The sequence below is a fragment of the Macadamia integrifolia genome, unplaced genomic scaffold (assembly GCF_013358625.1).
Source record: "Macadamia integrifolia cultivar HAES 741 unplaced genomic scaffold, SCU_Mint_v3 scaffold1102, whole genome shotgun sequence".
NCBI classification, from domain to species: Eukaryota; Viridiplantae; Streptophyta; class Magnoliopsida; order Proteales; family Proteaceae; genus Macadamia; species Macadamia integrifolia.
The window spans coordinates 78377-102815 of NW_024868087.1; the positions used below are offsets into that span (position 1 = coordinate 78377).

Below are 24439 nucleotides of genomic sequence, written 5' to 3' on the forward strand. Positions count from 1 at the left end.
TTGAATATTGATCTGCACAAGCATACTCAAAAGGAGAGATTTCGTTATCCTTCTCCCACGAATTAAGGCTAATATTATTCTCCACACCTCCCCTCATTATAACACTCATCTTACCCCCTTTAATTCCATCTGTGAGGATTTACTTCCACCGTGGCTTAGATGAAAACCACCCGCAACTTAAAATCAATATTCCCTGATGGCACAGTTGACTTAACATGGCCAGATAACCTATATGAACCATCATTGCATGGGCCACCTCGTCGGTGGGCATAGCTCCCGTCGTCTTTTCTACCTTTAATGATCAAGCCCTTGGAATGAATTCAGAGACAAACTGGCTAGAACAAGCGAAGGATGATACCTTTCACTCATCAAAACAGACATTAATACATATGAGAATCTATACCACATATTGAATGTGAATAAAACAAAGAATCTGCAACAGGACAGTAACATCTTTACCATGTTTTCCCATTTAGCCTTCAAATAGGTCTCAGGCTATGCCTACATACGGCAAGCTCTCTCAGTAACCACTTTGTCTCCACCTCAACATGTAAACCAATAGATTGTACATTTACCCGAGTGAATAAACCATCTGCTCCGAGAGTAAGGTCCCCACCAATCTGACGTATCTATGCAATTCAAGCTCTAAGGATCTCCTTTCAGCAGAACCCAATACTCGTTGCAGATCCTTCACAGAAGAAATGAGATGAAAGTCACTTGGGATAACAACCCACAAACTTCATGATCTCAGTTTAATACACTAAAAGGTTCCCACACAATACACTCAACAATAACAAGTACAACTATTTTAGGAGCTACAAGCAGCCTGATTCTTTTCAGCGAACAATGATTTCTTTTGCATCTCATCTACTTATGGGGCATGCGGTGAATTAGAAAACCAAAAGCAAATAATGAACAAGAAATCCATCCAACAAGAGAAAGGGAATGTCTTGACTCTTGAGAACCCCAGGATCAGCCATCTCGAGGACCTCCATTCTAGATTGGACTTCAATGAATCAAAAGTTCCTGGAAAGAAAGCAAAGAAATAGGGGGATAACATGTCGTGCAAGTGCACTGGATAGCTGACCGCAGGGTCCTCCTAGCATTTCTGTTAAGAGAAACCGCTACTAGAATTCATTAGGAATTTCCTTACAGAAACAGTGACCGATGTTTCTTGAATTCTAGATGTATGGCAGCATCAACTAGGACATGTAATGGATATCTATACCTTGAATCTCAGGCGTGAACCCTTCAGCCCCATCAAAACATTGCTGATGTCAACATCTTTTAGTTCATCTGATGTTAGATCATTTGTTTCTGGGCCCGAGTCATCGTCAGAGCAGCCATCAAATGCAGGTTCAGCCATTCCTACATCTTCATCACTGCCAATGTCATTCCAGTCTTGATCAAGATCAGGATGTCGTTCAGAATTTTCTGGAAGCTGATGTTGAGACTCATTATTTTGTGTAGTACCAAAGTTGGACAAGACAACATATGGCTTTTTATCAAGTAAAGGCCTTGCAATATCAAATGGGACCCACCTGCACAAAAGAAACAAGTTTCTCTCACAAACAAATTTGTAGCAAAGTTAAATACGGCTCAAGAACTACATAGTTGTCTAAGAAATATTTTTACAAAGCTTCTAAAAGGGGGATCTCATTCCTTTGTACAGTTCTCACATAATCAATAATATTTTTTGCTGAATATCTAAAGATAATATCTATTGATGATCACCTACCTACATTGATTGTAGATTTCCTATTCCTCAGTCATAGAAAAGACCGACATATAGTCGCAATTTTGGGCAACATGTACAGAATCCAACACTCACTATTGATCACAATAGAGACATGCATACCATTCCCTCTCTCAGCTACAGCCTCCATATACTTGTTAAGAATATAATCTTGCAGATTATAAAGATTTAATAAATATAAACAATGCGATCTTGCGTGTCATTTCAAATTGTGTCTAATTATTGGGGCATTAGTCGCTGGTAAGTTTTTTTGTAGAAGGAACTCACTCACCGGTAACGCAGAGGGCAAAGAAGCTCTGCTGGACGGTATCCTGCCTTGTATCTCATCTTGCTGCATGAGTGAATATAATATCCAAGATAATAGTATTGAAGGCTAGGGCAATGAACCTGATTCTCTTTTACCCAACCTATTTCTTGCAAGGCCGAGTATTTACCTAGTGATAGAAAGGCAAGGTCAGGGTCCCAGAATAAATATTTACTTGACAGACACCTTGGAAGGATATCCACTACACCAACAGCAACAAGGCGCCCATCAATTACATATTGCTGATGGAAAGAGCCAAATCCACAAAGTGGAACTGTACCATCACCAGACGGTGGAACAAATATCAAGGGAGTATCAACCAGAAACGTTCTGTATGAACTTTCCATGACTTGATCAGGTGAATCTTTATGAATTTTAATTTGATATCTTCTGTACAAATCATATTCTTCTGGATCAAAACTAGATTTTTTCATTCTGATCTCAAGTTTCCGTCTCGGCTGAGGGCATTCCCTGTTTTTCTCTGTACAGCTACGTTTACTTCCACTGACATTAGGTGATTGGCCGATGGCATTATCCATCACAGACCCCTCACAAAAAGAAGCTTGTCTTGTAACAGAATAAAAGTTAAGGTGTCCATTGCAAGCTCTGATGGACAAACCACAAAATTCTCCAAGTTGATTTAAAGAGCAAGCCAGCTTTTCTGCAATAGTTTTTGGTGAAAGGTCAACAGTCGATCCATTTTGGTATTGGCTATTTTTCGACGGCCCCAACTCATTATCTTTCTCCACTGGTATAGACCGCCTTAAGGTTGCTGCTATCTGAAACGAAATGTTGCTAGTGTACAACAAATCTTCAGATCTTTCAATTAGTTTCTTTTTTGCTTGTGTGACCTTTTTGACAGAAGCCTTTGGTAGTTGAATATCAGAAGGAAATTCCCCACCCAGAGTGCATGCATTAACCACATTATCAATATGGTCTGACAAAAATTGCATGTACTGTTCTTCTTTGTCGTTCTCTTTGGAATTACCGGCAGAGGATGCCTTTGTCATAGACCTTGAAGCTTCAGTGCTGTGCAAGCTGCATGAAGCCTTAGCAGTATTCTGGTCTGCTGTTAACACTGGTCTTTTCTCATCTAACGTGCCATCCAGAAACCTAGTCATTAGTTTTATTACCATATCAGTAATCAAAAGTAAATAAATAGAATTCTTAAATACTTCTAGGTATAATAAGCACAATTTAACAGCATCAAATGAATCATTGAGGGAGGAATCCATTATTCACTTCCTTCCTAGGAAATCTGTTACATCAAAAATCAATCCAACGGTATTGGCATAATCATGCTAGCAATCCGGGGTTAAAAAACCCTTGGATTGGATAGCCTATGGGCCCACCCAATTGTACAATAACCAAAAATAATGGCAAATATGTGAAGATTCCAAAGCTTGTAGAGGTAGTTCTGTAATTTTTGAGAAAAGTTATCTGTTAACAGTAAAGAAAACAAAATTGGGGGGCAAATCGGGGATTTATTTAAAGGAAAGGGGACAACTCTGGAATTTAATGTAGAGATGGGATAAAGCAGAAATAAAACTCAGGGATCAAGGGCTTTTGAATAATATTGGCAGAATAGAAATAGGAATAAGAATATTATCTTCTTCCTCACAATACTCTTGGTAAAATGAATAACCCAGCCCCAGTTCAAAAAAAGAGAGCTCACTCGGTCACTCCATACGAATCCAAGCAAAATTCTAGGATTAGGTCTCCCACTCCCAACCCTTTGAATATCTAGCCACAACAGTTCCAAAGAACTTCAATTAAAGTAATACTTCATTCTGCAATTCTGGGTTCAAAACCCTGTTTGGGATCTCTAAGGGCCCACCCATGTGCCTAAATCACACATATGAAACGGGAGTGGCAATCTGGTAATCAACCAGAATTATAAAGGGGATCTTGGGTAGATAAAAGGGAAGGGATAACATAGGGATTACAAATTAAAGGTAAGGGATAAACTTGGAATAGAAATAATTAAGGGGACAAGTGAGGATAAAGGCAAAGGGGAGGTGCATTAATGGAAACTAAGGGCCCATTTGATAACGTTTCTGTCGTTTCTGTTTCAAGAAACGGCAGAAACATGAATTTCCGTTTCTAGAAACAGAAACGGAATTGAAGCTGTTTGATAAGTCATGTTTTTAGAAGTCGATAGTAACCAATGAAAGAATGGCCACAAATTGTTTCTAGAAACGGCGAAACAAGTTGAATTTGTTTCGCCTAGGTCGTTTCTTGAACCATAAATAAATAAAAATTTCTATTTCTATTTCTAAAAATAAGCGAAACGAAACAATTTTATCAAAAGCTTTTTACTCCGTTTCTGCTGTTTCTGGAAACAGAAACGGCAAAAACGCGTTTCTTGAAATGTTATCAAACGGGCCCTAAGAGAATAAAATAAAGAAACAACATTTCGTGGGGGAGGGGGAATGTTTTCTCCTACCTACAGATGTATACCAGGAAAACCAGTGGAGAACTAGTTTCAGTCTAGGTGAAGGAATTCATTTGATTCAACACTGTTTGCTCTGAAATTTCAGGGGTTTAGTCCTAACCATGTTTCAAGTATCGGTCTGGCATCGACCGTATCGGATCGGTATCGGCTGAGACCAATCCCCAATCCGATACCGATCTGGATCAGTTATCCGGATCGTTTCAGTGGTAAAATAGGAAAAAAATTACCTTTTATAAAAATCAGGGGTAAAATAGACCAATACCCACCGATCCAATCCAATCCGATCCGATCCGGATCAGTATCGGGCCTATCGGTAGAGACCGATACCATCCCCTAAATCCTTGGTCCTAACTCAAAGCCCTGTTGACTAAGTCTAATAATCATTCATGACAGAAAGTGCAGAAGAATTTACAGGGTCTGAAATCAAGTCCAGTGGCCAACACAAGACCAGACCTTGTCGAATGTCTGGTTATTATGAATGGGAGGTATCTTGGATCTGGGATTTGGGCGGATGAGTAGCTCAAGGGAAAGGAATACTCAGCAGAAGTCAGAAAGCAAAAGAGAGAGGGAATAGGGAAATCAATATCTGATAGGGAAAGACTATAGTACCACTGGACAGGGAACAAAGAGTATAAGGTTGGGAATGCAACTAGGAAACAGAATAAAACATGATGAAGATTATGGCAGAACAGAGAGGGAAACAAGAATAAAAGAAGAAGCAAAGACGTAGTCACGTAGAGGTCTTATCAGTTGGGAAGAAAGAAGAAATCTAGGAAGGAATAAAGCGAGGAGAGGACCCACAACCACCGGCTGCCAAGCCATGCAGGCACCACCGTGGCAAACTCAATTTCTCAATTCCATTATTCAATCTAATCTCTGATGTAGGGTTACACGCATATGAATCGAAAAATAAAACTCCTAAAAAATAGTTACTCATAAACTAGGAAACTAAAATCAATTCAAACAAATCTCGTACTTAATCTACCCAAAAAGATTACATAACTATCCCAAAATAGAAATAAACCCTACATATCCTACCCAAATTTGGAACCGGTTCTCGGTCTAGGCCGTCTGTCGGGTTCAGACCAGTCCGCAGAAACGATATTGCATCAATTCCCACCCCCCCCCCCCGGGGTGGTGTTGAGAAAAATCCACCCTCGAGTTTTGTAGCAGGGAAGAAATAAAAAAACACAATAAATGGAGCTTGCTGCTCCTTGTCTGTATCCTGAACGAAATCTAAAATGTGCAGTTTCGATGTTACATATGTATCATGAAATATGTGGGCAAAAACAAACTCAATATGAACACTCGTTGCAGTAGAGTCTGTTATTGCCTCAAACCACAATAACTGTCTTGTCTCCTTTGACAATTACTGGTTGTCCCACTTCAGAGAGGTCTTCCTCTAGCGTTGAACCTTTTGGCTCTTCTTGTGGTTGCATCGTTGGTGCCGCCTCCTTTGGCTCCGAGCATACGACATCAGCCAGTCCCTTTAAAATAAATGAATCTCATAGATGAGAACGCTATCACGATCCGATATACCCTTTCGTACTTCCAACCTAATGTAATACTGATTTAACGGGTTAAAACAGTATCAAACAAAATTCCAGATTTAGGAGAAAAGATATATAACAAAATCTAACCAACAGATGGACCTGCAATTCCGGTCAAGTCTTCTTCCTAGGGAGTATGACCTCTGCTGAAAGTTTCAACAGGATCCAACGGCTGGATCTGGTTTTATGGAGAATTTTTACTGCAACTAGGAAAGGGGCAGAACGCAAACAGAAATTATGATGAACGATTCATAGTTGTCACGTAATCTAGGCAACCCAAGGCATTGGAGGGGGTACAAATGCAAGGCGACACCAACAAGGTGACCGAGTCGTCCAAGGAGCCTTGAAAACTATGGAACGATCAGATTGCAGAATATTAAACCCAACTTCAAATTCATATCATTTGACTCAGATTAATCAGATTAACAGAACATCTATTGATTTCAGAAATTGATAATATAGAGCCAATCCTACTTGTAGTAGGAATTTGGGCAATAGTCAATAGATTTGAAAACGGAGAACAGAACTTGAACACTAACAATGTCAACAGAAAAGTTCCGAAGTCAGAAACAAGATCAGCAATATAGAACTCCCAAAATCAAGCAATCCTAATATGAACAGTACTCCTCTATTTAGTCAACAGATTCAGAAATCGAAGACAGATTTAGAAAGCAGGCTGTTTGGATTGATGATTGCAGAAAACAGAAATTGAATAAAGTAAGAAACTCACCTCTGGACCAGCAATTCTAGTGGTGATTGCAGAAATCAATAACAGACTTGCATAAAATAACAGAAGTTCAGTATCTTAGAGAAGATAAAAAGAGAGCAATGTACTTGGGCTTCCCACAGCAAGGTGTTTGGATGGATCAAATACCAACCACACCTTAATCTATCACAAGGAAGTTCTTCCACGCAAAGAGCAGAACAGAAAAAGTTTCAAAGCAAATCATGGGCTGAAGACCACCCCCCCCCCAAACACACACATTCTATTTATTAAAAAATAACAGAGTTGGAGTCATTTAGGAAATCCCTAGGCGAATTCAATTACAAGTTAGAAATCCTTTTAAAAGCCTATCTGGTCTTTAAAAGGATGTGGACCCAAATTAAAAGACTTCAAAAAAAAAAAAGGAAATATCTAACTTAAATTGACCTAAAACAAACCACCGGTTCAACCGGTCTAACTTAAAGCACTTGAAACATAATAGAACTAACTTAAAAACAGGAACAAAAGAACTAAATACAACTGAGACATGCTAGGCTTGGCCCTTTTGGGTCTCCTGCGGTAGGTCTTAAGATCTGCATCACAACCAGTGCCGACCAACATCAATGATGCGTTTGGAAGAATAGAACACCTCACAATAAACGGTCACAATATTGGAAAATGGAGAATTCGACGAAGACATCATTCTCAAACTCAATGATGTCCCATTGGTCTTTGATAAAATCAACACAGACCATGAGACGAAATTGTCGCTATGCCCTCCATCAATGAATAAAATAGCAAGTTCCCCATTGGGCAAGCAAACTTTGGTCTTGAAAATGTAGGTTACCACGGCCAGGTTTGCTATGATACCAAACAATACAATCTGGGGTTCGAAAACCCTGGCTCAGATCACCTATGGGCTCACCCAAGTGTACAATAACCAAAATAATGGCAAAGCTGTAATATTCCGAACGAAGCTTACAAGGGTAGTGGCAGTTCTGTAATTTTTTAGACAAGTCACCACTCAACAGTAAAGGTAACAAAAATAGGGAACAAATCAGGGATTTAATTTAAACGAAAAAGGATAATTCTGAAATTTAATGTAGAGATCGGATAAAGCAGAAATAAAACTCAAGAATCAACGGCTTTTGAATAATATTGGAAGAATACGGTCTTAAATAGGAATAAGAAGACAAAGTCTTCTTCTTCCTCACAATACTCTCAACAAAATGAAAAACCCAGCCCCAGTTCAAGAAAGAGAACTCACTTTACACTATCCCAATCCAAGAAAAATTCTAGGATTAGGTATCTGACTCCCATCCCTTTGAATAGCTAGCCATAACCTTTCAAAAGAACTTGAATAAAGTAATACTTCATTCTGCAAAGAGTTTGGTGGAAGAAAGGGGAAACCAGGTGGATGGCAATTCATTGCTCTCGCCTCTCGGTGTCAGCAGTGTTTCTCAATAGGACTGTACAGGTAAGGTCACCCAAATGCACTGCTCTAAACCCTTTAGTTTAAGGCCGAAAGAGTTAGTACAGGGGTGATTGGACTTCCACAGTGAAGGGCAATTAGATCGCCACAAACACAGCACGGTAAAAACAACTCTAAAGAACTCAAATAGAAGGACTAATAGGGAGAAGAACCCTACATAGATAGACGTCCAACTCTCGCTCTTATGACAAGATTTGGAGTGCCAACTACTTCGACGTCAGCTCCAAGCTCGCCTCCCTCCCCCACCGTTCAGTTAGAGATTCCCCAAGGAACAGGCTCATTGTTGTCTCTTGGGGCCTCCCCCCACTCATATCCACCACTTCCCCCCCGCCCCCCAAAATGAAGGATTGTATCCCTAGCTGCTGCCCCGCTGCCTCCCATCCCCCTTTTTTGTTCGGTTAACTACCTTTTGCTTGGTTCCATGTAAGCCTCTCACACCCCCCCTCTTCTTTTTTCTCCCCCTTGTATATTCTTTCTCCTTTAAGATTTTACTCATCCAAGAAAAAAAATAGGGAGAAGAAAGGACCAGGGAAGGAATAAAGCAGGAAAGGAGAATGATTGACAAAGAACACGCCTAAGATGAGGAAAAGAAGAATGAAGGAGAAGGAAGGAGAAGCCAGTAATCAACTAACGCACCACGGTACAGTAAAACCGTAACTCTAAACTCTCAATTCAATATTCTCATTCTATATGTCATCTGCAGTACATGCATATATAAAGAAAACTCCAATAAATAAATAGTGAAACCTACTTTAGTTAAATAAAGACTCTCCTACATATCTAACTCTATCTAAAGCTCTCATATAAAAACAAGTAATTAAAAGTTACAAAGTAACCCCATTCGCACGGCTTGGCTTGGGTCAAAATTGGTACAATAATGAACCAGATCATTTCCTATGACTATAATCCGCATCACATGCTAGTGCAAGCAGTCTCTAGAATGATTCTTAACAAGTAACAAAATTAAAAGGTCCTAATGTAGAAGTACATTACAAGTAAACTACCCCCACAGATTACAACCCCAAACAAGACTCAAACTAACTTGATAACAATCAGAAATAGGATTAGGAGAACAAGAGGAATGAAACCAGAAATAACCCCAAAAAGTACAAGAGAAATCAACCACAAAACCCAGAAAAATAACCCAAACAAGAGGAGAGAGAAAGTGGTCTGCGCAGGGACATAAAGGGAGACCTGTGGCTGGGGCTGTGGAGCTCAGAATGAGCTGTCCTTCTGGTCAATGGTGGGTCCCAGTAAGGGTACAAAAAATCAAATACTTATGATGGCTGGTTATGGAGCACTTTTTTTATTTCAGACCTAAGAGAGAGAGAACAAAGAAACTCTTCAAGAACTGTGGTAGGGCTGCTTGGGCAGCAATGAGAAGAGGATTGAGTGACCCTTGAATGGCTGTGAACACCCTCTGAAAAGGGCTTGTAAATCAGAGGTCACTTGCGGCAGGAAGAGGACTTACTTCAATTGGGGTTCTACTCTATTCCTATTTGGAGTCCAACTCCTAGTTATGTTATGGCTGCTAATAACTAGTTCTGCCCTCTATATATAGAGGAGCTCATGTACCCTTAATTCTCAGATTTGAATAATGAATTATTGCAGTCAATTGCTTAAACAGCTGGGATAGCTGTGGGTGAGATGCCCGGGCCGAGATAGCCAATCCCACCCACACTTGTTTGTTTCTTTTCTTCTTATTCAGTTTACTATTGCTGTCCATTATTTACTTTACTGCTTACTATTACTAGAAGAACCAGATCTGTTCAGAACTTCAGAAGCCAGAACCAACCAGCATCAATAGAGGATTTAGGAGAGAGATCGATCTTAACTAATCATTAAACTAATAGCCACTAATGGGCAAGTTACAATCGATGGGCCCAATGGGCCCTTATTAATTACTTAATAACTTAATAAGTGCCTAAATCGATGGGCCCAATGGGCCCTTATTTACAACTGAAATAACTTAATATATTAATAGCCACTTAAGTGATCTTAAGTAGGCTTTAAGTAGAGATCGATTAGCCCACTCTGGGCTGGCCTCTCCTCCTGCGGCAGTTCATGATGGATGTGGATCTACATCAGGTCCAGAAAGGGATATGGTCACAACATTGGCCATTTTTAATATGGGATATCTCCAAGTTCCCACAAGGTTTAAAGCTTACAGCTTGGTAGATTATCAAGAGCTCCCTAATAAACTAATAGAAAAACAACTAAACATCTAAAATAAACGAGCATGGAATTTTCTTGATTAACTTAAGCATTAAAAAATATAGAGGGGAATAGAATTTGACATGCAAAGGAGGCTGCATCACGAAGGTAAAAGAAAGAGTCTAAACCAAGGTACCTCTGCATTCGTCTAGATACCCGGAGTTGCTCTTTAGAAGGAACAAAGTCACCTGCCTTCAGACGGATAGTATAGGAGGGGCAGCATGTCTTTTCCATCTCAGGTTTGTAAACGAAACAACCAGATCTCCTCCAGCCTCGATCAAGAAGATCTGCCAAAATCATATAAAAGCACTGAAAATAAGTTACGGTAAATGCAAAGGGAGATCATACTGCCAAGCAAAGAAAATAACTAACTATTCTTCTTGTATTTGTTCTTTGCTGAGCTTTTGGCCTTTTTATCATTGGTAAACTGAAGCCCAAATGAAGGAGAATAGCGTTTTCATTGCTATTCCAAAGTCCAGATAGGGCTGAAGGGTAGCTTCCATCCAGCAAGTGGCAACCAGTGGGGAACTTTCCTTTTAACATGAGTCTGGATGACTCAGGAAAAAGTAAATCACTAATGCAACCTAGAGAGGCGCTACAGGAAGTCAGTGAACTGGTCAAGTAATAATTGTGTGAATTATACACTATATATTCCAATTAGTTTCAAGTTTTATTTAACCACTTCAAATTCTCAAGCTAGCATACTTGGTTGGCATCTGATCCTCTCCCCCCGCCCCCCTCTTTTTACTTTTCAACAGAGAACCTTGGAGAGGCAACATAATGAAGGTCCAAGTCCTCTTAGAATCAAAACCCTTAGCAGACAGTATAATTGAGGGCCTTAGACAAGAAAGGGGAATTTAGAGTAGCAGGGGGGAGAAAAAAAGGAACACATTGTCACAGAGCACAAAACCAATTCTCCATTAAGCTATTCAAATCACTCTACCATTGTCTACGATTACAGCCCATATATATAGAGATAAAGACACGTAACTGAAATACAAACTAGTCTAACTAGGGAACAAGCCATAAAAAAAGAAATTAATGCAAAAGGAAAGAAATCCTGACTGACTCCTAACTCCAACGTTCAAGTCTCGAAAACAAAAGGCATGAAATAAAGACAAATAAACTACTAATTATTTTCAACTCTTGTTGAACCAAAACCCTAGGCTGGACCGGTTCTTCTTGGCTCTTAGCTTCCAAAGCCGGTCATGCTAGTCCAACCAGGCAAGTGCACCCATGTCTGCATCAACTCTCCTCCTCTAAAAATACTCGACTCCGTCGAGTTAGGAAAAGGACCAAGGAGGCTGTTTGAAGAAATATGTTGACTGAGGAACAAACCACCATCTACTTAAGCTTAATTTCAAGATCATTGGCAGGATGAAACTTTAGAGTCTTGTTGCCATGCTTGAAAGCATAGGTGTTGGCATAATCACAATGTTGTACTTTCTTATCAAACAACTATGGTCGACCAAGAAGAATATGGCACACTTCAAATGGAGCACATCACATTGGACGGTATCCTTAAATCCACCAATAGAATATGTGACCAAACACTTATCTGTGATCTTGAGATTAATGTTGTTCACCTAAACAACCTTGTAGGGATTTGGGTGTGGCTCTGTCTTGAATCCTAGCTTACGAACAGCGTCGTTAGAGACAATGTTAGTGCAACTACCTCTATCAATGACTAAGGTTAACAGTTGGCCATTGCACTTCACATGGGTTTGGAAAATACTAGTATGGCGCCAATCTTCATCGTCAACGACTTTCTGAGTGGTCAACACATGACGAATGATATAAAAAGGATGTAAATCCTCATCACTAAGAGTATCATGGACTTCACTAGACGCACGCTCTTCCCTTAAATCAAATGCATCAGAATCAAGTTGTGCGTCCAGAATATAAGGTAAAGGAGAATCCTTATCAAGAAAAGCAAGCAAACGGTTGGGACACTGAGCACTGAAATGTCTGTCTCCTTTACACGTAAAGCACTGACAGGGAAACTTTGACATCCCAGAAGGTTTATCAGAACCACATCGAGGTGGAAAGTATGGACGATTAGGCCATGAAGATGACATGTCTAAATCACATCAAAGTTGGTCCTGAAGATGCCATAGATGAAGCACTAGCCAGTGGGCTGCTGACTGACCTTTCCTGGGTAGAAGGTTGTTGCCAGCTGGTGAACCAAACCAGTACCTCAAGGAAAAGTATCTGTAGAAGTTCTCCGATTGTATAGATGTTTCAGACTTTCTTTAACCTGATATGCTACCTGTACAGCATCTTCCATGGTAGGTAGTTGACAGGATGCTAGGGCAATACTAATTTGAAGGTGTAAACCATTGCAGAATTGTGCCACCAATACTTCACCCCACTTAAAATCAGAACAAGTGGCAGAATAAAAAAAAAAAATCTAGCAACATACTCTTCAACGGTCAAATTTTCCTGTTTCAATTGTGCAAACGTGAGATGCATACGTTGCTTGTAATCAGGAGGCAAGAATCTCTAGTACATGACTCCATGCATTTCAGCCCAAGTAGAGACTAATCCAATGCCCCAAGTCTGATTCTGTTGTTGCTTGACCCACCATACTCGGGCCATGCTTTTTTGTTTAGCCCCTGCAAATAGGACCTTTCGGGCCTCAGTCAATCTGTACCATAGTTGTCACGGCGCCAAGGCAAACCAAGGCGGAGGAGGGTTGTCTAAGCGCTTAGGCGAGAAGGCGTCCGCCTTAAGGCGAACTAGGCAAACAAGTGTTATTTTTTATTTTTCCTATTTTCTAACATTATTTAGTAAGTTATATATACCTTGTATCATAAAAAATCAAGATTAAGCCACATCAAGTCATTAAAAATCAACATTTAGCCACATCAAATCATAAAAAATTAACATTAAGTCATATTAAGTTATAAAAAATCAACATTTAGAGAAATGCTCTTATTCTATAATAAGTTTGACTGGTCAAATGATTTTATTTTTACATGAGACTTTTTGTATTAGTTATAATATAAAACCAGCTTTCTAACAAGTCTAAGATTACTTAAATCTGAGATGCAATGACAAAGTTATGCTTCAGTTAAACTTATTTTGAAGGGCGCGAATATTGTTAAAATCGCCTGAATGAAAATAATTTTATGAATATTAAAATAAAATATTTTTTTACCGGACTTTTGGTTTTTAGCAATGTTTTAACATGATAGAATTTATAAAATTTTCATAATTGAGAAAAACCCTAGTATTTAAAAGTTGAAAATCGTCCCTATAACCAAAATCCAGTTTTTGTTCTTGGGCTAGGGGGTTGACTTTTTATCCTTTTGGAATTTGATTTTTAAACTATTTTTATTGGATTCAAATAGGGGGTATTTGCTTATTTATGAATAATATCTTAAGTAAATGAAATAACAAATATGATATTTGGCATAAATAAGTGTCGAAACACAAGGCAACATGCAGTGTAACAAGGCAGTTGTCGCCTAGGCCCCAGGCAAACCGCCTGGACGCCTAGGCAACGCCTTGACAACTATGATCTGTACCATCTGAAGAAGGTTTCCAAGTTGTAGATCCAGTCAAGGTACAATTCTGGACTCTTATCTCCATAAAAATCAAGGACATCCAGCCTTGCTTCTCTTTCCCCTCTATCATCATATCGAACAGTTCCATACGGTGGAGGAGGTGGTGGTGGTAGTAGTGGTGGCAATGGTCGTGACGGATCCCGTGAGGGGTGTTGGAAGAGTCCCCATATTGAATGGGACTCTTTCTTCTATCTGAAGCCACCAATCGGTCAAGAGAAGCTTGCATGGTTGTCATCATTGTTTGAACTTTGAATGGAGGTGATAACGGTGGTGAGGGTATCGACACATTCAATGAGGGTGTCAATTTTTTTAGCCAGTCTCACCTTTATAGGCATTGAGCCATTGGAGAACTTCAGTGTTGGCTACCATGTTGGAGATAATCAAAGTGCACTTAGAAGGTAATGGCAAAATAGTAAATAAATTTTTTTAAAAAGAATGGCAGAATGGTAAATACTCGGAGTAATCTAAGTGATTGGCAGGGTTTTAAATATGGAAGACAACATACAGCATATAAGGGGAGGAGCAGTTTTGGAAGCAAGTGAAAGGGGCCTCACTTGGAGTCGAACCAGAGAAACCAGCAAAGGTGGAAGATCGCGGGTGCTGTGATGCGAGGAGGAAAGGGGCCTCGCGACTTCTATAATGGGAGTTTTGAAACCAGGTATGCTTTCTTTTCTTTTCTTTTCATTTTTTCTTTTTTTTTTTCTTTCCCCTTTTCCTGGTTCTATTTCTCGCCCTCTCGTCTTGTCTTCTTCTTCGTCGACCTTTTTCTTTCTTGGCGGAGGGCTCAATCAAAGTCGCTGGAAAGAGAGGCCGGTGGGAAAAATCGTGGGAATGGGAGTTTGTTGTGAGATTACAGAGGGAGGGTTTCCAACTTATCTATTTTGCAACAAAGTTTTTTTTTTCTCTTTTTCTTTTTTTAATTATTGGTGGAAACCTAGGACTAGGGGAAGGTTTTGATCAGGGGTCACAGGGGTGGAATGGGTCAATGGGGGTTTTGCTTGAAGAGGCATAGGAATGGGGTCAGGCTTCAGCAGATTTTTTTTTTTACCTCATTTCTCGGCAGAGAACAAAAAGGGTGGGAAGGAAAATAAGGGTTAGAACACACTTAGAGGTAAGAAGAAGGGAGGTTGAGCAAAAGAAGGAATTGGATCCTTCGGCTCTGATACCAAGTTGATGGAGGGCCATAGAGAAGAAAAGGAATTTAGAATAGCAGGGGGAAAAGAAGGGAACACACACTCTCATAGAGCACAAAACCAATTCTCCATTAAGCTATTCAAATCACTCTACTATTGCCTATCAATTACAGCCACTATATAGGGAAAATAAAGACATAAAACTGAACTACAAACTAGTCTAACTAGGGAACAAACCATAAAAGGAAACTAATGCAAAAGAAAAGAAATCCTAACTCACTCCTAACTCCTACGTTCAAGTTCGGAAGACAAAAGGCATGAAATAAAGACAAATAAACTACTAATTATTTCCAACCCTTTTTGGACCAAAACCCTATGCTGGACCAGTTCTTCTTGGCTCTTGGCTTCCAAAGCCGGTCATGCTAGTCCAACCAGGCAAGTGCAGCAGCATCTACATCACAGTAGTATTGTGTTTCTCTTTTGGTGAATGTTTCTGAACAAAATTGATATATTTTTTATGTCCTCAAGGCCCAATCCAGATTTTTTTAGCATTAATAACATCCTTCTTTTTTAAGAAAATGTAAGACATATTGTATTAATGATTGCGAAAAAAAGCAACCTGGATGTTGTATGATCGTAACCAGCATCAATAACATCTCTCATTTATTTTATTTTACCATACATTCTTGGATGTATCCACTTGCTTTTATGAACAAATTCTTTCAAATTAAATTTTGTCAAAAGTTTCAAGAGGTGGCATTTGAATGAAGTGGAAAGGAGCTTTTGGAGTGTTCTGCCACAAACATATTCCACCGAAACAGAAGGATAAATTTTATTCTTATAAGATTAGAAAAGCTTTATGGAACCAACTGTCCACCATAAAAACAATAACATTTATACATAAAACAAGTGCAGCTGAGATCTGGATTTTGAAATGGATGAGCATCAAGGTTATAAATGTTAGAATCAGAAATAAAGAAATTTGAGGGTTAATATGATTAGTACCAATATGGAAAAATCATTTGATACTGAGTAGTTGGCTGAGGATAACTTGTGTGATGCTGACATCCTAGAAGGGAAATTGGAATGAAGATGGATAATGGGTGCTAAGGAGCTATTACTATATAGTTGATGAAGACGCCATTCCTATTAGTTGATAGTTAAGGAGTTAGTCCTATTGAAGAAGAAGTTAGTCCTATTAGTTGATGCATTACCATCAAGGTGCACCAATCCTAAAAAGAGTGTCCCAGTGCACGAGGCTCCTGCTACTACAGGGTCTGGGAGTGGCAAATATATGCAACCTTACCCCCTTGCTTGGCAGGAAAGGCTGTTTCCAAGTTTCGAACCCACAACCAACAGGTTGCAATAGAGCATTCTAACCATTGCGCCAAGGTCCAACAGCCCTATCAGTATTAACTCATCGTCCAGTGGAGAGTCGTAAGTCTGTACAAAATTTTAGAGAAGTACAAGGGCAGAAAAAGAAGAATCTTAGATGTACCATTTAAAACGGGATCCTAGTCTAGTCAGAAACATGGTAACCATGTCAGCTTGGTAACAACCCTGCCAAACCACATTGCACACAACTGAAAAACTTTTCTTGCTGAACCAAAATCAAGCCCGTTAAAATGTTAAAATGTTTCAATGTAAGTTTCTGAATCCATGCATTCCCAAAATCACATGAAGTTTGGAATTCACAAGTTAAAGTTATCCCACCCTTCAGTAAATCAGTTCAAATTTGAAATTTTAACAATAAAACTCCAATCATAGATGGAAGTGTGAAGTTCATGATCAGAAATTTTATGAAGTATAATAACCTATTAAAGAGAGAGTACAGTAACAAATTTAGGGAAATAAAATTCAGAAAAAAAAAAAAAATTTCTGGAATACATCCTACATTAGAAATAGAAAGCTGGTATAAGAAACAAAGGAGAGAGAAATTTTTAATGTCCTTCCTAATACTAAAAATCCAGTAGTTGACTCAGTAATGTGGGGTTTAGTGGGGGTTTTCACGAATTTCTTAAACTCACCTTTCTTATTAAAATTTAAATGCAGTAATAGTAATAGTAGCAACAAGCTAAGGTATTGCCTGTAGATATAAAGCATATGTAGTAACTAGAAGCCTTAAAATACCAACCTTGGTAGTCATCAACAGTAATGCTATGGGCCCATAAACCTGCAACAGAATACAAATAGAAAATTTCAAGTATGAGACAAAGAAGTGGAAAGAAAAGAAACGAAACAAGTAGATAATATCTGATCCTAATTAAAGCCACTTAAAGTCTAATTATAATATATAAATAGAAAAAAAAATACAGACAGGGCAGAGCTATCAGATCTCAGATGCTCTAGTATCCTAGAGCACAATAATGTGAAATTTTGCACTTGATTGTTTTAGCATGCTGTATCCTTCTGTCAAATATAAACCACCCCCATTTCTCAATATTGGTCTTCCATTACTTGTTTAAATGATGCAGAACCTGGATCAAAATACCCTATTGGGTTCGCTTATGGGCCCACTCAGATGTTTTACAGCTCAAACAATCAAATTAATGGAAAAGTTGTAATTAAAGCAAATCAATTTAACAAAGAAACAACCAGGAAGGAGAATAGCACAGTTGAAGATGAAAGGATATTATTGGAATAGACAAAAACTTAATGGTACGACGTAAATAAGGAGATAAGGATGGATGATTAATAAGGGCAAGATGACTTAAAAAACAAATAAATAAATAAAAACCATCTTTAACCTCTTAACACCCAAAACCAAGAAAAACTAGAGGAAAGGAAGGACTTGTGATTAAGAGAACTCACAGAAAAGGCCAGTTTGGCCTGAGATTTCAGGTAGATGATCACTTCAATCAAACGTGTTAAATCCCTACAGTTTTTAGTTCAAGCAACCAGGATCCTGAAGACTTGAGGCTGATGAAACATACTTGGGAAAAGAAACCCAAAATGGTCTATTTGCGGGTCACGGTTCCCACCATAGGGATGATTTTGGCACAAGAGCCTAAGTGTTGGATCGCCCTAGGGTATTGAAGTTAACCCCGAAGTCTGAGACTGAAATGGGTAAGCAACAAGAGGGATCGATCCTCAATCTGAAGAGCTCAATGGTTGCCACAAAAACAGCTCATACAGTAGTTTCAGAGAACCAGAAATCGATCAAAGAATTAGGAAAAGGAAGGGTAGAAAGAATAAGACGAGATAAAGAGAGAAAAAAATAGCATTTGCACAAGAAGAGAGAGAGAGATTATCCACAATATGATAACTGTAAAGGGAACTGGAACAACCTCAGCATCTAATACATTTGAGTTGAGAATCAGTGCATGATTGTCGGAAGAGAAAAAAAATTAAGCAAGAAAAACAGTGTCACAGATAACCAGATAGGACGCAGATAAGAAAATTGTGAACCAAATCACCCAAAGAAGACAGCCACTAGGTTGATGGAGCCAGTCTTCTGCCAAAAAACTCTACTTCAACTCAGAAATCATAAATTTTCATATATCGATCAGGAAAAAAAAAATTACGAATCTATATAGTAGAAGAAAACTGTCATTATGCATGTCTATTTCAAGATCAAATTCCAAGAGCAACAATACTCCAACCAGCTATTAGTTATTAACAGACCTATTGATAGGCTACGACTAAAATCTCATCAGACCAATTCCAAATGGAACCAAATCTTGACCAAGATCTGAGAATTGGAAACCACCAAAATTTGACTTTAGCAATTGACAGGGCTCTATCTGGACGCACATACCAGCCAATTTTCATCAACTTAAAAAAAGAAGCACAAATCAAAGGCCCTTCAATATACAAAATCCCAAAAGAATCGGAAGATCAGATAGTAAGATTATTCCAATCAACTAATGCCAATCTCAGCTGTCACAATTCTCAATAGCTTCTCAGGAACTTTATTTTGATTTTTCAGCATTGAATTTGCGCAAAACTGAATTGTGTACTTTTTAGGCAACATTGAGAATTTGAGATGACAGAAAATTGCACATAAAGTCGGAGAACCATCTTTATACATGTTGGCACTCCATCAGCTCATCTTTGGGATGAGAATCTATGGATGCAACAACAACAAAGCTACTAATTATTTGTACTCAGAGTCAGAGGTCCCTAGAGAAGGCCCTTGTCAAGTATTGTATCATGTGCTCTCATCAGAAGAGAAATGTAAGAAACAGTCTGATTGCAGCGCAGTTAAAAAATAAATAAATAAAAGACATCCCTGCAAAATGTACTCAAATAACACCTCTGAACAAGCAACCTGGATTTGGTAGTTGGAAGAATAGCAATCACCAACTCCAACTGTCCATGTACTTTAAAATTGCTGAATTATTCATTATTCGAATTTGTAGTATCAGAAACCATTTACAGACCAGACCAAGTTTTCATACTTTGGTTTACTATGTCAAGGGATTAATTTATGTTTCGATTGAACTGCAATCACAAACATCTTATTGCAGTTCCAAACAGAATTTCTTGACGGAAAGTGCAAATATCAGTTCCCAAATACGCATTGAATTGAGGTAAAAGCCTTACGGATTTCAGAAAGAAATGAACCAAAAATAATTTCCTTTTTTTTTCTTAATCACATCTTCTCAATATTAGAAACACTAGGTCGAAACCCTATAGCAATAATATAAAACTCAGAAAATTCAATGGTAGTAGTAAACTAGTAAAACCCAGTTCAAATTCCCAGTCAAATCAACGAAATCAGGTTACAATCAATCCATCGATCAAAGAGGAAGAATTGTATACCGTGAGAAACACAGGTTCGTCCACCAGATTTGCAGTAACCGCAAGAACTCCTACGTTTGCTAACATCAACAACGACGCTTTCACCTCCAGTGCTGCTTCGGCTACCACTGGCACTACTGCTGGCCTCGTTGTTTTTAATGTTCCTCGCCATTGTCAGACCTTCATTCGGGTGCTGGTAAATGTTTATAGAATTAGGGCTTTCGTCTTTCGTTTAATTGAGCGAGACGAACTACCAGGAACTGAAAGCTCGATCTCGCTCTATCTGGGACTCGCTTCGGTTATCGATTCTTCGAATTAAAACACTATTTCAAAGAAAGTTGAGAAACGCCAACCGGCAACGACCCACAGTTTACGCAAAATGCCAAGAAAATACAAATAAATAAACGCAACTATGTAAGACGGACTAACCCAAACAATAAAGTTAGAGAGAGAGAGAGAGAGAGAGAGAGAGAGAAGAAAATCGTCCGGATCAGCCTGATATCGGTGGAGGCCGAGTCAATCCCGGGTGTCGAGTAAGGAAAAAAAGAAAAGGTTCACCCGATTCACCGATGCACAAAGGCCTCGCATGTGTGAGGATCTGGATGGGAATCAACCAAGATCGATGCCCATCACTAAAACTGTGTCCTGAATTTCCTGGACTGCAAAATAAATTTCAGATTGAGACTAGACGGAAAATGTTTAGGTCCAATTTGTTTAACGAATAAAAGGGATGGCAAACTTGTGAAGGTGGATCTCACATATTGTTTATTGTGTTGACAAGGAAAAGAAAATAGGGAATATGTAATTTTTAGTATGGATGAATTTTGTGGGAGATAGAGGAGATGGAGGTGGTGTGGAAATCTATGTAAAAAAAAGAAAAGAATATAGGAGGAGGGTCGAGATGGATACAATATCAATTTTTCTATGAATAGTACATAAGACTTCGAAAGTTAGTGGGATGGGAAAAAGTTTAGTGTCACATTAGTAGATAACCATAATTGCATTTAATAAGTTTATCTAATAAGTTTTCCACCTAACTTATACAAGCATTTATATTTGGGGATTGTGGTAGTTTATGGGAAACAAATACAAGTTTTCCAACTTTTTTTCACTTTTTCAACTTTTCTCCAGCCTAATTGTTTAGAGGCCTAGGGAGCAACACCTAAGAGCTTGTTTGGCAATGCATTTCTAGAACGTCCTAAATACAAATTAGTATTTCACCTTTTACATGGTACCATATATTCTATGTAAAACCAGTGTAGAGCTCTTCCTTTTTTTTTTAATGTTTGGGCAAAAGAACATTGCATTAGCCTATGCCTCTCCCAGAGAAGGTGAAATGATTGCTCCATAGTCTCATGATTGATGTCTTAGCCCGTTATGTCATTGGCCCTTGCATTGGTGTAGGACGCAAACAGTCAGACAGCAATCATTTTTGCAGTATTTTTATGCAAACAAAGTTTTTCAACTTGACTCGCCTTTCTCAAAACTTGGTGACTTGAGCAAGTCAAACTTGGTCAAAGAGAATCATGTTTTTCTAATTTTTAAAGGGTAAAAGATCGTTGTCTGATCGTCTAGCCCTTGCACCAACACGAGAACTAATGAGAATGTGTATAAGGGCATCAACATCAATGGGATTTTTTATTTCACAAGAGTGTGACAATAATTCATGCGCCCTTGTGTTTGGGCTCAAGGGCCATGCGACCAGGCATCCTTCTTTTCCCTATTCTCTAAACATCTACCTTTTTCAAGTTGCCTTTGGTTGAAATTTGTTTTCCAAACTCTGTGTTGAATGCACAATAAACATAGGGCACCTATTTCTCTATGTAAGAGGAGAAGAAGTAATGCCAATGCCTACGACAATGTCAATGTTGGAAAGAACCAGTGACAATGCCATGAAGTCTTGTGGTAGAGCCATCATCGATCCTTCCAGAGGGTGTTATCGTAACCGTGGTTCTAAATCTCCTTGAATTTTCCCAACATTGATAGGAATTACCTAGTTTTGCAGAGGGTCGAAATGAAACCATGGATCGGAACTCAAATGCAATTGGTTTCAACTCGTTTTGAGAAAAAAATTCAGGCTTCACATGGTTTGACCAAATTGGTCCAACCCATGCTATATGAAGTCACTTATTTTGTGGGAAACGCACACTACTTCCTTTATTTCGACAGAAACTCCTAAGTTTCATGGGTTTCAACCAAGAAAGAGGGATTTCGGCTGTAAAACATCAATTTTTGGTCAAGTATTTATTATCTTCTTCTATTGTCTCGTATTATCAGCCAATAACCTAGAGAGGACTTCTTGATGCTTCAAGGTAAACCCCTTTTCCCAAACTTCTTTATTATTCAATAAAGTAGTAAACATAGTAAAATTCTTCTCAAAGCAACCATATGTGCTACCACTACACCCTCGAAGTCCCAATGAGCCATTTTGTGAGGAACCAGATATGCTTCACAGAGATCTCCTTTATGGAATGAGTCAAATAGGTATGACGATCTCTATTGACTGAGAGACACTACTTAGATCAAGATCTATGATCCATAATTAAAAATAAACAAAAATGACCCTATCTGAACTGTTTAATCAAAAGCTAAGGTTCGTATTAGGTTGCGGAGCAAGGAAGGTGTTAGGCACCTTAGTCCACTAAGTAAAAACTGGACTTTCAACCCTATGAAGTTGTATATTATGAATAGGTTGACTAGAATCAAACGTATTAACATACATGAATATTGCGAACACAGATGTCTAAAGCCTAATAAGTTAACCATTTTTTGTCATATAAAACGTGATTTGCCAAATTAATCCCATTATTCAGTAAAAAATGGGTTCAGCAGGTTTAGAAGTTCTAAATGTGTATAAAACTCGTATACGTTTTTTTTCACTTGGAAAAAAAAAAAAAAAAAGCAATTGAAAAACCAAACTCAACTTGTCCCTAACCCTCACTTTCACCCTCATTTCTTTCCTCGCCCTAAACACTTCCGTCCCTTATCCCCGCATGGCTCCCAAAACCCATCCTTCCTCCCACTCTCCTAGCAGCAGCGGGCAGCAGTAACACCTAGAGTAGAGTAGAGTAGTGAGCTCAAGCAACAATGGACACCGTGGAGTGAGGTGGAATCCGTGGGCTACAAGACATGTGGGACTTGCGAAGATTCGAGGAAAATATACATAAAAAAAATGGAAAGAACCCTTGAAGAAAGAGAAAATGTTTAGTGGAACATCAATTCAATGCTTGGGGTATTAACCTTGAAGCTTCATAAAGAAGGAAGAAGGAAGAAGCAATTGGGGTTTTGGGGTTTTGTAGTAGTGGGTTTTGGGTAGGGGTGTCAACCGGTCGGGCCGGTCTGATTTTGGTCGGGTTTAATCGGGCTTGAAGACTTTCAAAGGCTACACCATGTCCGCCCATTTAACTAATCAGGCTTAGTTATTGAGGGCATGGTATACTTTATATTCGGTCGGTCGGCCTCGGGATATAATCGGGCTTTAGTCGGGTCTTAACCGAGCTATGGACATATTTAATGTTAAACGGGCTTTAACCGGTTTTTAAACGGGCCCTCTTTAAAATGTGCTCTTATATTCCGGCCCACTCATGCAAGCCCAAAAAAATGAAAATAAATCAATAAATGATACCAAATATAACCACTATTTAAAATGTGAACATGTCTTTACTTTTTAGTTTTTATTCTTTAATTTGGGGGGTAAAATAGGTATTCTACAATCATTAAAGGGTCAGGCCAAGTCGGTGCACAATAGGCCGGTCTCGGTCGGGTGTTATTCGGTCGGTCTCGATCGGGCACCCGACGGTCCAAGTAGCAAAATCGAGACCGACCATTTATAAACGGGCTGGGCTCAAGCCCGACACGTTTAATAAACGGTCCAAGCCGGGCCGGTCTATAAATGGTCTGTCCTGATCGGTTTAGTCGGGTCGGGCCACGAATTGACACCCCTAGTTTTGGGGTTATTATTGTCCCAATGTTGGTATCATTTATGAGATGATTCTCTATTGGATGTTTCGTAAGTGATTTAGATGGTTTTCCTAAACCCTAAAACACATAAAGAGGATTGTAATTCTTCCAAAGAATAAATATGGGGTTCTCCATATTGAGGAGGATCTTTTAGCTCTATAGTTGATCCTTTAGGCATTATCTTGGTCTCTTCAATTCATATTTCAACTTACGAGTCTCTCCTTGGCTAGAGTAAGTTCACAAGAATAAGTTTCGAAGCCTTAAGTATTTAAGCAAAGCTGGAATTCATGTTGAAGCTTCTCTCCTGAGTCTAAAGCAACCTCCAATCGTTTTATATCTTTTTTCATTCATTGTCATTGTTGAGATTTCTTCATTAAGGTGCCACTTCTATTTTCATTACTCTTTGTGAGTATTTCCAGCTAGGCTTTGCATGCCCTTAGGTGTGTGATCCTACCTCTTTATGTAGTGGTCATACATTTACTAGGACATGGATTTAATGATAAATAGTAGTTGGTATCTATAACTCATTATGTTTGTGTGGTTCATTTTTATTCTATGCT

General features: G+C 38.9%; 1 protein-coding gene across 2 annotated transcripts; it reads right to left on the reverse strand.

Annotated features, from left to right (window-relative positions):
- Positions 1–336: 336 nt before the first annotated feature.
- On the reverse strand, positions 337–20327 carry LOC122062768 (arginyl-tRNA--protein transferase 2). Of its 2 annotated transcripts, none has more exons than XM_042626414.1 (6): positions 19941–20323; positions 17311–17349; positions 10611–10761; positions 2028–3173; positions 1229–1541; positions 337–688 (listed from the first exon to the last, which is right to left on the reverse strand). In XM_042626414.1, exons 1-6 carry the CDS (start codon positions 20089–20091, stop codon positions 572–574), a joined length of 1917 nt encoding a protein of 638 aa, XP_042482348.1. In that variant the 5' UTR covers positions 20092–20323; the 3' UTR covers positions 337–571. The 2 variants fall into 2 exon arrangements, with proteins under 2 accessions (XP_042482348.1, XP_042482349.1); XM_042626415.1 differs by lacking the exon at positions 337–688 and adding an exon at positions 718–1026 and having other exon boundaries at positions 19941–20327.
- Positions 20328–24439: the final 4112 nt, after the last annotated feature.

Bases quoted from the DNA above. Each gene is read 5' to 3' on its own strand.
- LOC122062768 (XM_042626414.1), bottom strand. From the start codon at position 20,091: ATGGCGAGGAACATTAAAAACAACGAGGCCAGCAGTAGTGCCAGTGGT. The intron at 17,350-19,940 runs GTATACAATTCT...ATTCTGTTGCAG, and splicing joins ACGAACCTGTGTTTCTCACG to GTTTATGGGCCCATAGCATT. The intron at 10,762-17,310 runs GTTGGTATTTTA...TGATTTTGGCAG, and splicing joins TACTGTTGATGACTACCAAG to ATCTTCTTGATCGAGGCTGG.